This window comes from Varanus komodoensis, unplaced genomic scaffold (assembly GCF_004798865.1).
Source record: "Varanus komodoensis strain SLA01 unplaced genomic scaffold, ASM479886v1 scaffold49, whole genome shotgun sequence".
In the NCBI taxonomy this organism is placed as follows: domain Eukaryota; kingdom Metazoa; phylum Chordata; class Lepidosauria; order Squamata; family Varanidae; genus Varanus; species Varanus komodoensis.
In genome coordinates, this window is record NW_025336072.1 from 2,434,557 (window position 1) to 2,449,729 (window position 15,173).

The window sequence follows — 15,173 nt, forward strand, 5'->3', positions numbered from 1 at the left end:
ATAAAAGCTAGTTTACCTTTTCATGGATTTCCTGAGTTGACTGTGCATCACAGAATGCAACAGTAGCCAAGTCCTTCAAAATTGGCATCTCCACTGTGCAATCCCTTCCATCTAGTAAAGCCACCAATGGACGAGGGTGCATAGGGCCATTCATTATTTGTGGGCGAATACCTGAAAGAAATAGAACCCAGATGTTAAATCAACTTAGTGGCACAGTGGATGATCACAATGAAGGATCCAAAACAGCAGTTAAGATGCTTGGGCTTTACAAAAGAGGATGGTGCTTTAGGAAAGTAGTCACAGCAGGATGGGTTTGATTTAATAAAATTGATTTAAATCACTAGTCAGTAAAACTAGATTTACATTATGATTTTCTACATTATTTCCACCTATGCTTGCCTCACCTGTAGATAGAGGAAATTCATTAAAATATTCCCAAACTGGGCCTCTTTTATGGCTTGTTGTCATTATAGATTTTTTTCCTCCAGGGAAAGAATAATACAATAAACCTCAGGCTATACACAAAAAGATCCTAAGACATGTAGAATATTCTGCTCAAAAGGTTTCACTTTCATTGTTACTGCTTGCCCCTCCCTCCTCACATTTAGCTTCTTCTGCACATTTATTCCACTCCCAACAAGCTTCTATTCACTGATTTTTTTTTTGAAACTTAGCATTTAAGGGGTAAAAGGGTTAATTTTGCATATATAGAGATTTGCAAAGGAACAATGGAATTAAGGTCTTCCCCTGTCCCCTCAACTCTGTATGTTTATAACTTTTTTGCTGCAAAGAACAGGGATGTTATCTCTGCAGACACAAATCCACAGTTGTGAGAGCTGTAAAACCAAGCACCTGTGATAATATTTAGATAGAAAAACTTGCCCAATAATCTTACATGTTCTGGAAGAATATGTTCTTGTGAATGGATTAACAGAATTACCAAAAAATTAAACATTACATGAACATACAGCCACATGCTACATAATTAAAAACCAATCCTTATTTCATGATGAATAACCTTTGGACTATAATGTATGTTGAAAAGAAAATGATCTTCATATTTTTTCTCAAAAAGCATTTTATTTTTAAAAATCTGATTTTTATAAAATCCAATATAAAAATAAGTCCTATGAATTAATATTTTAAAAATCTGATTTGTAATTTTAACCACTCTGATTCACAGCTTTATTTCCAGTGTCTGTATTCTGAAATTTAATTTAAATAGCTTATAGTGCAACCCTCTACATGCCTACTCAGAGTTATGTCCTGCTGAATTCCATAGTGCTTACTCCCAGGTAAGTATTTATGAGATTGCAACCTTAAGAGTTATTTACATGGGCTTGTCTGTAGTTTTCCTTCCACACACTGATCAACAGTTACCCTATTTCAGCAGTGCTGCAGTTGCTGCATTTCAAGTGCTTGCGTACCATACACTAGAACAGCCTATCTCAAGCTGGTACATCTTCATATATGTGGGGATACAGGGCCATACTGGCTGGGGGTTAATGGAGTTGCAGTCAAATACTTCTGAAGGGCACTGAGTTTGGAAAGGTCTATAGGCAATGCAGTTTAGTGGTTAGAATGCTGGACTTGGACCAGGAAGATCTGGGTTCTCATCCCCACTCAGCCATGGGGATGGGAAGCTTACTGGGTAACTTTAAGTCAGTCACAGACTCTCAGCCCAACCTACCTCACAGAACTGTTGTGCGGATAAGATTGAGAGGAGGAGGAAGTGGCTTATGTAAGCCACCTTGCATTCTTGAAAGGGAAAAAATTGGGATATAAATATAGTAATAAAATAACTTCATGCTAGCATCTCTGAATGCAGATGAATAACACAGGTTCCTTGAAGCAGTACAAATTTACATTTCCAGAAGTTCTAATAACCAAAAATCTGCCACCTTCAAGTAGACTTTTATCAGTTTTCACATTTTTCTGTTAAGACATAAAGCCCATGGCTTTCAAGTAGTGTCTGTATCCCCAAACATTCAGAAGTTTCAACTTGAGATAAGTTTTTTCCTGCATGTCATGCAGGAAACTATGTTTGAAACAGAATAAAACAACATTAGGTTTGCTGTTGAAAGGGGAAAAAAAGTGACATCAATTCATACTGCACAGGTACAAGTTCTGTGCTTTCCTAAGTTTGAGTTTGACTCAGCTCAAATTTCTATGCCTGGCCAAATGCTATACCTTTCAGGATGCATTCTATAAACTGTTATGAGAATCAACATGCAGAGCACACATCTGAGGATGTATACAAACAGCTGGGGCTTTGAGTGATACAGGCCAGGAACTTCAAATAGCAAAGACCACCTATGAAAGCAGTGCTCTGAGGGATGCTTTTCTGATAAAAGAAACCTGGCATTATATTACTGAGCTTTCGTCTTAAGGACTCAGGGCCACAGTTCAATCACAACACATGCCATTGAATCCTGTGCAATTCTGTCTAAGCACTGAATGAATTAATGAATTTACTTTGGAAGGACCTCCCTGGTAAGTCTAGAACTTCCTAAATTCTCACAGAAGAGTCCCTCCTTAAAATTATTGTTCAAGGAATAAACACTAGATTGCTCAGAAATTGAGTGATGCTGAATTCAGCAAATATTATTTTTGTAATGTAACCCATGAATAGTCTACATTCATACGGAAATTATAAATAAATACTGAGAACCAAAGTTATTCTAATCATGCAGATCTTCAAAAGGTTAAGAAAATCACTATTTGATTTCCTTTGTTATTAAACCAAATTATTATTATTATTATTATTATTATTATTATTATTATTATTATTATTATTACATTTCTATGCCGCCCCTTGCCGAAGCCTCGGGGTGGCTTACAACACAATAAAATACATTGAAATACAATAGAACATAATAAATTACCATTAAATACAAAAATACACTGAGTTTCAAACATAATAATATAAAATTAAAAATAACAGTATAAAATAAGTAAATAAATAATATAGGAGGAGAAAAGAGAAGGAAGAAGAAGTTGCCCTGGCCAGATCATATATTTTAACAATTAAAATGATGTTTAAATAAAAAGGTCTTTACCTGGCGCCGAAAAACCAGTAACGACGGTGCCAGGCGGACCTCTTTGGGGAGTGAATTCCATAGGTTGGGCGCCACCGCAGAGAAAGCCCTCCTCCGAGTACTTACTCTCCTAATTTCTTTCATGGAGGGTTCCCGGAGAAGGGACTCTCCCGCAGATCTCAAGGGGCGGTCGGGCATATACGGACGTAAGCGCTCGTTCAGGTAGCCAGGACCCAAGCCGTTTAGGGCTTTATAGGTCATAACCAACACCTTGAATTGGGCCCGGGCTTCAACGGGAAGCCAGTGAAGCTGACGGAGGACTGGAGTCATGTGAGCATAACGCCCCGTCCCCATCAGCAACCTGGCAGCTCTATTTTGCACCAATTGAAGTGTTCTGACTGTCTTCAGGGGAAGCCCCACGTAAAGCGCGTTACAGAAGTCTAGGCGGGAAGTCACCAGCGCGTGTGTCACCGTCGCCAGGCAGTCGTACTCCAGGTAGGGGCGCAGTTGATTAATCAGCCGAAGCTGAAGGAAGGTGCTCCTCGCCACCGCTGTCACCTGAGCTTCCAAAGAAAGCTCCGGGTCGAGGAGTACTCCTAAGCTGCGGACCTTGTCCCTAAGAGGGAGTTTTGCACCATCCAGGACCAGGTCAAATCCACCCTCTCCAAAACCCGATCCACCAAACAACAGGACCTCCGTCTTGTCTGGATTGAGTTTCAGTTTATTGGCCCTATCAGTACATTTGCTTTCTATATTGCTTCAGAACATTCGGAGCAGATGTATTAAACAAAGTCTCAGTGCACATATAGAGTCATAGGGGTTGAAAGGGGCCAGAAGGCCATCAGGTCCAACCCCCTGCTTAGGACACTAAGTTACACCATCCCATTTAGATGACTATCCAAATGCTTTTTGAATGCCTTCTAGTGAGGGAGAGTCCACAACTTTCCTGGGTTAATAGGTTACGTTGTTGTACTGCTCTGACAGTCAGGACGTTCTTCCTGGTGTCTAGTCTAAAATGGTTTAACTTGAGGCCATTATTCCGTGTCTTGCACTCTAGAATAAATGAGAAGAGATCTTGCCCTTCCTCTTTGTGACAGCGTTTCAGGTACTTGTAGAGTGCTATCATATTTCCTGTTTTCTCTTCCTGAGGGTGAACATGCCCAGTTCACTCAATCTTTTCTCATAGGGCTTTGCCTCCAGTCCTTGAACCTTCCCTGTTGCCCTCCTCTGTATCTTTTCTAGCTTTTCTACTTCTTTTTTAACTTAGGTGCCCAGAACTGGACACAGTATTCCAGATGAGGTCTGACTAGTGCTGAGTATAGTGGAACATAGACTTCATGTATTTTGGAAGTGATGTTTCTGGTAATGCAGACCAAAATAGAGTTTGCCCCTTTTGCAGCTGAATCACATTGTTGGCTCATATTTAGTTTGTGATCTACAACAACGCGAAGATCCTTCTCATTTGCAGTATTGTTGAGCCAAGTGTCCTCTGTTCTTGTAGAAGTGCATCTGGTTTCTTGTTCCTAAGTAGACAAATTGGCATTGTTCCTATTGAATCTCATTCTGATGCTCTCTCCCCAGTGTTCTAATCTATCAAGATTACCCTGTATCTTATCTCTGTCTTCCAGGCTATTTGCTATTTGCAGGGTATTCCACTCAGCTTTGAGTCATCTGCAAATTTATTTATCTTTCCTTGTACTTCCTCATCTAAATCATTATTGAAAATGGTGAAGAGTACCGGTCCCAAGACAGAACCTGGTGGCACCGCACTTGTCACCTCTCTCCGGTTTGAGAATGTGGCATTGGGATAATGAGAAGCCACTCACTGGCTGTGGTTAAATTTCACTGTGGGGATTCTCATTAAGGTGGTGGCTGCCCTTTTGAATTTTTGGATGCTGTGGGCACAAGCCTGGCAAAAGTAGGTTTCTGGGGTGGTTAGTAAGCCACCTACAACAGCCCATGGGTTGGCCTGGGTGGTTTGTCAACCACTCCAACAACCCATGCTCACTGGAGTTGCACATAGCAAGGTGCTGTGGTGCTGGTGGTGAGGGCTTTGAGTGCCATCCTGCCTGCAGGCTCTGCAGACCACTGTGCCCAATAAGCCATCATGGATTGTGCTGATTGTGTGAACGGTGTCAGTGACTAAAGGTATTCTCAAAGTCATTAATGAAAATGTCCAAACATAGAAAGGGAAGGAAGAAGAGGAGTGCTTTCAGTACTGAACACCTGAGACAGTGTACTAAAATCTTATGGGGAAGGACATATTAAATAGTGTCCAATCAGAGTCCAAATAGCCATTAGTACAACAGAAAGGCAACAACAGTGATGTGAAACAAAGAAAATATTACAGTCGCACCTCTGTCCAGGCTGTTATTTATAGATCCCATACCAGCTCTCTCTATAACAGATGACAATAAAACCTTGGATAATATGGTAGTGTATGCAATTCATTCAATGTAATGAATTCGTATCAGCTCCTATTTTTCAGGAGGTCAGTTGGCATATACACAGAACAAACGAGCCTGCACATAATTGTGTGATCAGGCTGATGGTAAGCAGTTGCTAGGTGAATTTATAAACTGTCACTCCTATGCATAGCAGCTTCCTCCCAAATGTGCTGGACATTTTGACAGAGTTGTTCAAAAGGCTGTGGCACTGGTTTGAAGGGTGGGGAGCACAGCTGAAATGGTGGAGAGAAGGCAGGCATGGCTCAGGGTGTAGAAATGCCCTGGCCTGGCTTTAGGGAAAGTATTGTTTGAGGTTGTTATTTTAACAGAAAAGCCCAACCCCAGCTCTTTACTGTACATTTTGTAGAAACACACAGAAGATTTCACACCTAACCGTAGCTTAAAAGAAAATCCAGGCAGCGAATTAAAAATTTTGCAAATGTAAAAAATTAATATGGGCTACCTTGCTTCTACGTCTTTGTAGTTCCCCTTACTGAAAATTAATGCATCTTTTCAGCACTTCATCCAGATGGAAGTGCAACTGTGTCACAGTATGCAAGGCAGAGTGCTGAGATGATTTGGATAAGTGAAAGAAGCTTGCCCTAAGCAGATCACCAGGATTAAAGGGGAAAATGCATAAAACTGAAAGACTTGCAATCCAGAGCTGAATTGCTATTCTTCGTCCAGATTAACCCCTTTCCTGGTCTAATAAAGCATTCCAACTGTACACTGACACCAGAGTACAATCTCTAGGACTGAGAATATCACTTAATGACAGTCTCACATTGCTACTGTCAAAAGCAGAATGGAAAAGCAACTCAGAGGGTAATTGAAGCTAGATTCCCCACCAAGACAATGGCTTTACATGGTCACTGCTGGTTATGCTCTGGATCAGTTCCTATGTTCCTCAATAATTTGTAATCAGAGCTTAGTTTCTAAGGGAAGCAGGAAACACTCAACAACAATGCAGTTTGGGGTTTGTGCCTGTTTTGTGAAACCATAAAACACTGAACACAAAACAAAATGGGTATTTCTCTGAAAGTTCTATTATCAGATTAAATTGATAATGTTGCAAAGTAAAATTCAACTTTCCTTTCCCCCTCTCCTAATAACATCATTTGTATCATTGGAAGTCAAATACTGGCATGTTTGCAAGAGCTGATAAACCATACTTTTCAGGCATCATATTTATGCAGCAGAGCTCCTCAGAGCTTTTTGAACTGGTAGACACATTTGGAATTGAGAGTTTGCATTACAGGCAAACTCCCCAAATATTTGAAACATATTCTTCTGCTCCCTCCAACACCTATTTGCAGAAGGTAAACTGATGAGGACCAGATACAAACCACTTGAGCAAGAACCTGAGTACAAGGTAGATGCAGGATCCATGTTCCAAAAGTCATCACAAATTAGCTCCCACAAAGCACAAGTAAGTACCAATTACATAAAAGGCCAGGTGGTAAGACTCAAAGAAACTCATACACACAACACCCTCATCAGAAAGAACACAGCTCACACTTAAAAAACAAAAACAGTCAACACACGTGGGCAAGGCACCCTTTCTCACTCCCTGCCACCTTCTCTTGCCTGCCAGCACATCTGCCACCCAGTTAACTTTTTCCTCCTTTACTGGGCACCTTGGTACACTTCAAATCGAAGCACTAGGTTGAAGTGCCCACTAGTTTTACCTTTAAAGAACATCTCTGCAGCCCAGGTAGGTTTCAGAGGAATTTTTGAAATAAAAAGGATAGGGAGGTTAGCATGTCATTTAGCATACAGCAGCATCCCCCATTCTTAAAATTATTTTCAAAATGTTGACAAAGAAACAGGGAAGGAAACACCAAATGGAGATGCCTGCCAGTACACCAGGGACATGAGCACTGCAGAATATATTGTCACATGCCAGGGACAAATTTTAGTAGGAAATGTGGCTTAAAGGTTTCTTTTCTCTTAACTGAAAACAACAATGGGATCAATTATTTGAACTTCTGAGAGAAACAAAATTTTGGAAGTGCAGCTGTAGAAGAATAGTTACCAGTAATTACATTTCAATAAAAACTACTGACAGGTTAACAATCACGTGAAGTAAGGTATGCCCCATTGTTCAAATGTGCTCTTTGAAATGTTTGATTATCTGCCCCACCCCAGCAACAAAGATTTGCAACTACAAACCCTTTAAAATATAAATTATGGTTTGAAGGCATTTACACTGGCAGGTACTATACAAAAGCATAATCTCAGTGGTTAATGCTAGTGAAAAAATGGATGCAAATGTTCTAAGGGGAGGTTGCTCCCCTTATGAATGATCAATTGAGAACATAAGGGGCAGAAAAGAAAAAAAACTTGCTGCAATTCTAAACACACTAGAAACTGGTATGACTGTTTTCTGAAAAAAAATATTTAAAATCAGGAGGTAACTTGGGGAGCAAATTAAAGCCTCTTCTATGTTGAAATATTGTGCTTATGATGTAATATATTCCATCTCCCTTGTTTATACCATGATGCCTTAATATTGCTTCTGCCTTAGCCATCTCAAATCATATTTGCCTGGGACATGGGAAAAGGAGCTGCAGCATTTCACAAAAGTAAAGAGACAAATTATCAACAGAATATATGTTGATGTGCAGAGATTAAAGCAGAGGCAGGACCAGAGGGGCAAAAATATATCATTCTATTCAGTGGGAGCTGGTTGCCAATAAATGTGTACAATAACAATATTTAACACCAATAAATATTGTGTATAAATTAAAAAGGAAATGGAATCCAATTTTCTGACCAGAATATCAACAAGGCGCTCCTGAAAAGCTTTCAAAATGAAGATGGTCTGTTTCTTCCTTTCAGAGTTTTTCCGAAAAGAAGCCAGTTGTCAAAAGCATTGTTCATTTTTATTTTTATTTTTTGTGGGGAGGGAGCTTTCAAAGACAGTTGGAGGACGGGGTTCTGTATATACACTGAGATCTCAAAACTGCTCCACCCCAGCTCAGAAGCTGCACAGCTTGTTGCACATAGCTCAATGCATAAAGTGCTTTTGTTGCATTTTAGAAAAAAAATACACAAAGCCTGCTTGTCCTCTTTTGCGGCTCCTCCCCATTGCCATCCACTTGTATCCGATTCCAGTAGCACCCCTGCCAAGTGAATTAGGGAGTACTCCCTGGTAAATGGCAGCCTTTGTGTGGCTGCAAGGCGGCTGGTACTATCTTGCCTATCTTGCCGAAACAAAAGCAGAAGAAGCCATTCACCTAATTCTTATTAATCTCACTTGCCTACTCCAAACTGCAGCTTCTTTTAAAAACTAAGTAAGAACGGGTTTAAACATCTTCTCTGGCAGTACATAAAAAGTGCATCAAGAAGCAAGACAAGCGTTCCCTTGAAACCCCTTCATTTGCAACAAAAGTCACTACAGTTCTAAAAGTCAATGGCACACTTTATTAAACAAACAGAGAAAAGAAAACAGGAAATTTCCCCTTGCCTTGAAAATGTTGCCTCCACATTCTTCTTCTTATTAAAAACTGCACATGGTGGTGGTGGTGGTGGTGGAGGAGGAGGGGGAGAGGGAGAGGGAGAGAAAGAGAGAGGGAAGGGGGGAGAGAGTATAAAATACTACATCACTGTTCGGTGTGCTGACTTTCCTCTTGTCTATGAGGGGATATCTTCAAACACGCATCCCCATGGTCCACAGCTGCAAAGTTTTGAGACAAATGTTTCTTTGAACACGGGAGGGAAAAGAAAAGGCTTTTGTCCCACCACAGAATAATAGTCTGAAATTGCGAGAGGAGTTTGAGTCACCTCTGTGTGGCTCCAAACTCTTTCGAACACTCCCGCAAGACCTTGCTGCAGCTTTTACGTAACTAATCAAAGTTCTTTCCCACCCCTTGAATAAATTCATGTGAGTGCTGCCCCCCAAAATAAACAGATCTTGCATTATGCATTCTGAAGTGTTTATTTGTTCCGCCCCCCCCCACAATCCCCAACCATCTTGTACATTTGCCCCATTTTCATGGTTGTCTCAAATGTTTTTATTTGTGTCACACTGTGTTATTTTGTTCCTTAAAGAGAAATGTTTTCTGCTAATGGAGGGGATGCACTTGGGGCAGGGCCGTTATTGCCAGCAACAAAAGCCAACACGGCTAGATGACATGCACACACACACACTGCTGGGGCTTGCTCACTGCTGCCGCTCACGTGGCACATTTTATAAGCAATTCCACAAATAGTTAAGTCAGCAGGAGTAACTTGACCCCTAAATATCTAGGATTTGGAACCAGGTCTAGTACTCTTTCTGATGCAGTTCCCTCTGATGCAGAAGTTTGCAGTGCACATGTGCATGATACCCAAAATAATATTAAAAAGTAAGAGTAGCATCCCATTTCTGATGCCTGCACTGGTTTATTGATCATAAAGTTTCTTGCTCTTTGGCTTCCCTTTTACTCTTCAATATACAGCTTTGAATTCGTCATACAAGCTGGAATTCACATAGGAAGATAGTGACTGGATGGTAATGTTTGCTCTTTGGTTTGGCTGAACAGTCTTTCTCCTGACCTCCATCTTGGAGCATACTTATAAAAGGCATACAGCAGGAAACCAGTCTCATCAAAATGCATTTTATTCTACCATCTTTTGGAAGGCTGAATAGATTACACTCAGCCCAACGAAAATGAGGTCTGATGAACAATAGTGCTATCAACTGACAGAGCCAAGGTTTGTGCCAAGAAACATGAACAGTGTTAAGTGAGAGTGCACTCAATAATCAAGCCACATAAAAGAAATTAGCAGAGTTGAAGTTCATACACTGTAGTTTTCAGTTCTGCTACACTACAGGTAACATTCTCTTTTGATTCTAACTCAAAAAAAAGTGGGTTAGAAGACCGTCTATAAAAGGCTAGTGCTTAGGAACACAGGAAGCTGCCTCATACTGAGTCAGACCAACAGACCATCTGTCTCAGCACTGATGGGCTGCAATAACTCCCCAGGGTTTCAGGCCAGATTCTTTCTTAGCCCTACCTGAAGATGCCAAGGATTGAAGTTGGGACCTCCTGCAAGCAAATCAAATGGTGTATCTCAATGAGTGATTTCCCCTCCCAACAAAAAAAAACATTTTAACAAAATTCTTCATAGATTATACAAGGAATTATAGAACCTGTATAAATGAGGGATGGGCATTACAAATGACAGGAGATGTGTGCATGCTTATAGTGGTATGAAAATTGTTAGGGTACTTCTAGAACAGACAGAAATTCCAGGTCTGGTAAACATGTAGTCCAAGACACTGTGATAGCTATTCTGATACTGTGGTATTTTGAGGTTTTCCACTTCAATTGAGTCGGTGGATGAGAGGCTTGTCTTACAATAGCAGCTATATCATACAAAGAGCAAGGCCAGCCACATGTAACATGATAGTATGAGCATGCACATTCCCTTTCAGTGGAATTGAACAGCTCCAGATTATCAGAGGGAATATATATAGGGGCAGCCAGAAATGTACCTAGAGTTGCAGGGTACAAGTTGGTTTATATATTAGGGAGAGATTCAAACATATGCTTAATCTGCATCTTGAAATATATTTCAATTGCAAGGATCCTAACTTTATCTGGATTATGCCTAAATGTATATCTAAATAATATGCCACCTGTTAGAAAGGCACTTTGACGATTAAAATCTATTGCATCTGTTGTTATGCGCCATCAAATAGTCTTATAGAAAGTTCTCCAAAATATCCTATCCATAACAGCTCTGTTCAGCTCTTCCAAGTTCAAGGTTGCAGTCTTCTTTATGCCTTCAATCCATCTCATATTTGGTCTTTTTACTGCATCTACAGCCTATGAAATGCCACTTTGTATTACAGTATGATCATCATCTAATCAGGTGTTGCTGAATGTTTTCCAGTTGCTAAGGCACAAGGATGTAGGCAAGACACTTGGAGGTCTTTGGCTGTGTATGAGAGGAAATGGTTCTGATTGCCCTGAAGGAGACAAGTGTGAGATTGCTCATACAGAATCTCTCTGGATCTTATCATTCAATATCATCTTGGGCAAGATGCTTCAGAAGGTAGTTTCTGAGCAATGCCAGATGCCCTGGATAATGCTGATTATTTGAATTTATTTCATTCTACTTTCACACCTGGATTTGGCATGGAAACAATTCTGAACACTTTTCCAGGAGGAGAACAGGAGGAATATGAGGCTCATGAATATGTTAATTCATCTGGATGACTCAGCAGCTTTTAATACCATTGAGCATGGCATGCTTTTAGAGTGCCTATTCTGATAGAGATAGCCATGCTGTGGTCCAGTGCTGCTGCTGCTCACTGGAAAGCTGTTTTCAGGAAGTATGGTGGGGGATTATAGCTATTTTCCATTGTATCATGGTATGTATGGGACTCTATTTTGTCCCCTCTGCTGTTTAATGGAGGGGACACAATGGAATGCTGTTTGGGATGAGGTGTCATCTGTATGCTGATGACACACTATTAGGGAAGGACTATGCTCAATAGCCTAGTACATGTACATCCTACACATGCAAAAGGATTCTTCTCTGATATGTGAGTGCATAATTAAATGGACCAAGTGAGAATTGATTTAAAAAAAAGACAGCCTTTCCAACTGACAACTTGGGGAGCTGCTGACAACCACAGTGGATGATATGCATATCACAAGCTTTTCGTTTTCACAGGTATTTTAGGATTGCTTCTGTTTTTCAGATCCTGGACTGATCCAGGATCCAGGTTTAGGTGCGTGCTGGCTAGGCTGGCAGAAATAGAGCTCCTCACCCCTTCCTCCCCATGTTAGTCCTCCAGCCCCCTGAAAATGCAACACAGAGAGTTGGGAGGGGTGCTTGGCAGGGCGAACACTGGTGCATGTGAAGGAGGAGGGATACCCAATTGTGTTGCTGTTTAACTGAACAGTGATCTTGGAATTCACTGAAGAGCCAAGCACTGATGTTCAAGTAGTAAATAAATGACACACGCACACACACACACACAGAGGCACATCCACACCAAAGAATGCTCATTATTTATTAGTTGGTATAGGTAAATTGACAACAGCTGAGATAATATGCCACCATCAAACAAACCAACAGCAGCACTAAATGCTTATATCCACAAGCAATACAAGCATGAGCAAGGTTCCCTTGCAAAGCCAATACTGTTCTTAACACCAGGGGAAAAAGAAAGGTCAATAGCTGGTTAAGGAATCACTGATCCAGAACAACACTCACATAAACAATTCCCAAACTCAACAAATTATTTTTTTCAAATAGAAAAACTGCTACAGAGACAGTATGAATCACTGATGGCCACCAGATTAGCTGTATTACTTCTTACTATCTCAGCCTCAATTCCCATAGGTAAAATGGGAATTATGGTGTAGTGTAAATGTTGTGAAAGCTGGAAACTGCCTTAATGTATTTGAACGTGGTGGAAGTGGACATGCTCATGACTACAGTTTTGGAATTTCCCACTTAAGTCAAAATCCCTGTTTATTTCAGGCACCACATTGGGGTTACTAAATTATGCCATGGATCATCGGAGTAAACCATTCTTAAATTCATAAACTTAATCAAGCCCACCTTGTTAATGATAGACCAAGGCAAATATAATGCATGCCTTGATTGTATGAAACCAAGGTTAGTTATATAAAAACTATTTGTAACCATTGACCACTTCCATCTCCTGGAAAAGAGATTTTACATTTTATAAATGCATTTGTAATATAAGGTAATAATACCAGACTTCTTCAGAAAGTCACTATATGGATTGCTGAAATAATGCATGCAAATGGATTGGGCATCTAAAGAACCTAGTAACTAGTGGTGAGATTGAAGACAATGGGCCAGTCAGTTATGAGAGAGGTCCTACTGTCCAACATCTTGGCTTACAATCAGTGAAAAATCCTATGATCCTAGGGAGAAGTGAGGAAGGATGTGCTGCCAGCTAACAGGCCATGCAACCAATGAGTGGTAGTCAAGGCTGTCTGGAACAGGATGGCAAGAGCTAGAATGGCCTAATGACAACTAATGGGTACTGGGGGACAGGGAGGAAAAGATTCTTGCCAGTTTATTGCAGATCCACAGCAGAAATTAAGCACTTTGCTTGACTTGAAAAGGTCATCAAGATTTACAGATTTAGTTTCTGGAAGAGACACTGTTTGATCCTGCAGTTCCTCAGCATCAGGTACAATAGAGGACAACTTTCATTTAATGCAAAACACTACATGCTTATGGGAAAATATATTTACATTCTATTGAAATGTGTTTTTGTGGGAGGTCGATAAGAAAGCCATGAAACATAAACTTAAAACTTTTCAATATGTTAAAACAGATGCTGGAGAGAGAATAACTACACCAACACGGCAGAAGGGAACAACAAAGCTGAGGTGAACCATGAATGTTATTGAGAGAAAAGTTTATTTCAGCACAAACAAAATCATACTAAGTTTAATGTGTTTCAATATAAAAATAATCAGAGATACCTGAAAGAGATCTTTCTTAGGATGTATCCTACAGAAAACAAGGTGTACAATTAGATCCCATCTTTAAATCTTTAGGCTAAGTTTTAAAACTAAACTGTAGATTACATTCTACCCCAAGGTAGATCAGATTCCTGGTCTAGCACAACCAGCTGTTATCTGGTTTGGCAGAATATAGCGCTAGGAAACCAAGCTTAATTAAGTCTAGCTGCAGTGAAAAAGCAATTCAGTATTGAGCTTATTAGAAAAAGGGCTGTATCGTAAAACATTTCTACAAACCCATGACCACAGTGAACCAAAGGGTCAGGAAAGAGGAAGAAGCTCTGCACATATATGCATGTTCTCATGCAGTGGATGTGGTGGTAGGGCACTCCCACCAACACAGCACCACATTTTGTTGGATGCCACTCTCAAATACATATTTATAAAGGAGAAGGATGCAGGTATCTTCTTGGGGATTCCATCCCACACCCAAAATGCCCAATGGGTACCTGCTTGTGATATTCTTTTCACAAGGATATAAAGGGGAAAATACAAAACCAACCATCCCATCATTTTCTTATACATTTATTTCTAAGAAAGCTTGGGCAGGTATTACAAAGAATGTACCTTACTTTATTACATGCATTAATCTTTAAATATATTTTGGTAAGCTAGATCCAGTGCACCATAGAATTCTCTGATGGTTATCCTATAACACTGTTTATCTGAAAGGTTATAGTAGCAGGATTCTAATATCATGGAGAAAACTCACAATTCATTTCACCATTGAAGAAAAACAACAATGCTGCTATTGTATGCACAAGTTACGCTGTTTGAACCCCTTTGCACCCCTCTGATTTAATGAGATTTAAGCCAGGTAGCTGTACAAGGACTGCGACCTAACAACAGAACTTGTGTGTTGTCTTCCTAGATTTATTCTCAGTGGTTAGAATGGAATTGGACCAAATTGCTAATTGTTCTTTTTTGACCGATATAAAGGTAAGAGAAATAATTTTCTGCAATTCCAGAAGTTGAATATAGTTTCCCGAGGAAATTCTACTGAATACCAACAACAATACTAGAATATGATGCAAAATGTACAGTAGAAATGTTCTCATGATCCATACATTCCATATAACAATTATCAACGAGGAATAGTATAGGGTGGACCTATTCCAAGGTCAACTTTATTAAGAAACAGTAGAAAGATGTAAAGATGCCAATAATATGGCAGAGGCTAG

At 40.1% G+C, this 15,173-nt stretch overlaps 1 protein-coding gene across 1 annotated transcript in view; it reads right to left on the reverse strand.

Annotated features, from left to right (window-relative positions):
- The window catches only part of CTBP2 (C-terminal binding protein 2), a 283,357-nt gene that overhangs the window by 26,996 nt on the left and 241,188 nt on the right, over positions 1 to 15,173 (reverse strand). The window contains exon 3 of the mRNA XM_044445579.1: positions 17 to 171. Within this exon, the coding sequence (XP_044301514.1) occupies positions 17 to 171 (155 nt within the window). The remainder of the gene's footprint in view (positions 1 to 16; positions 172 to 15,173) is intronic.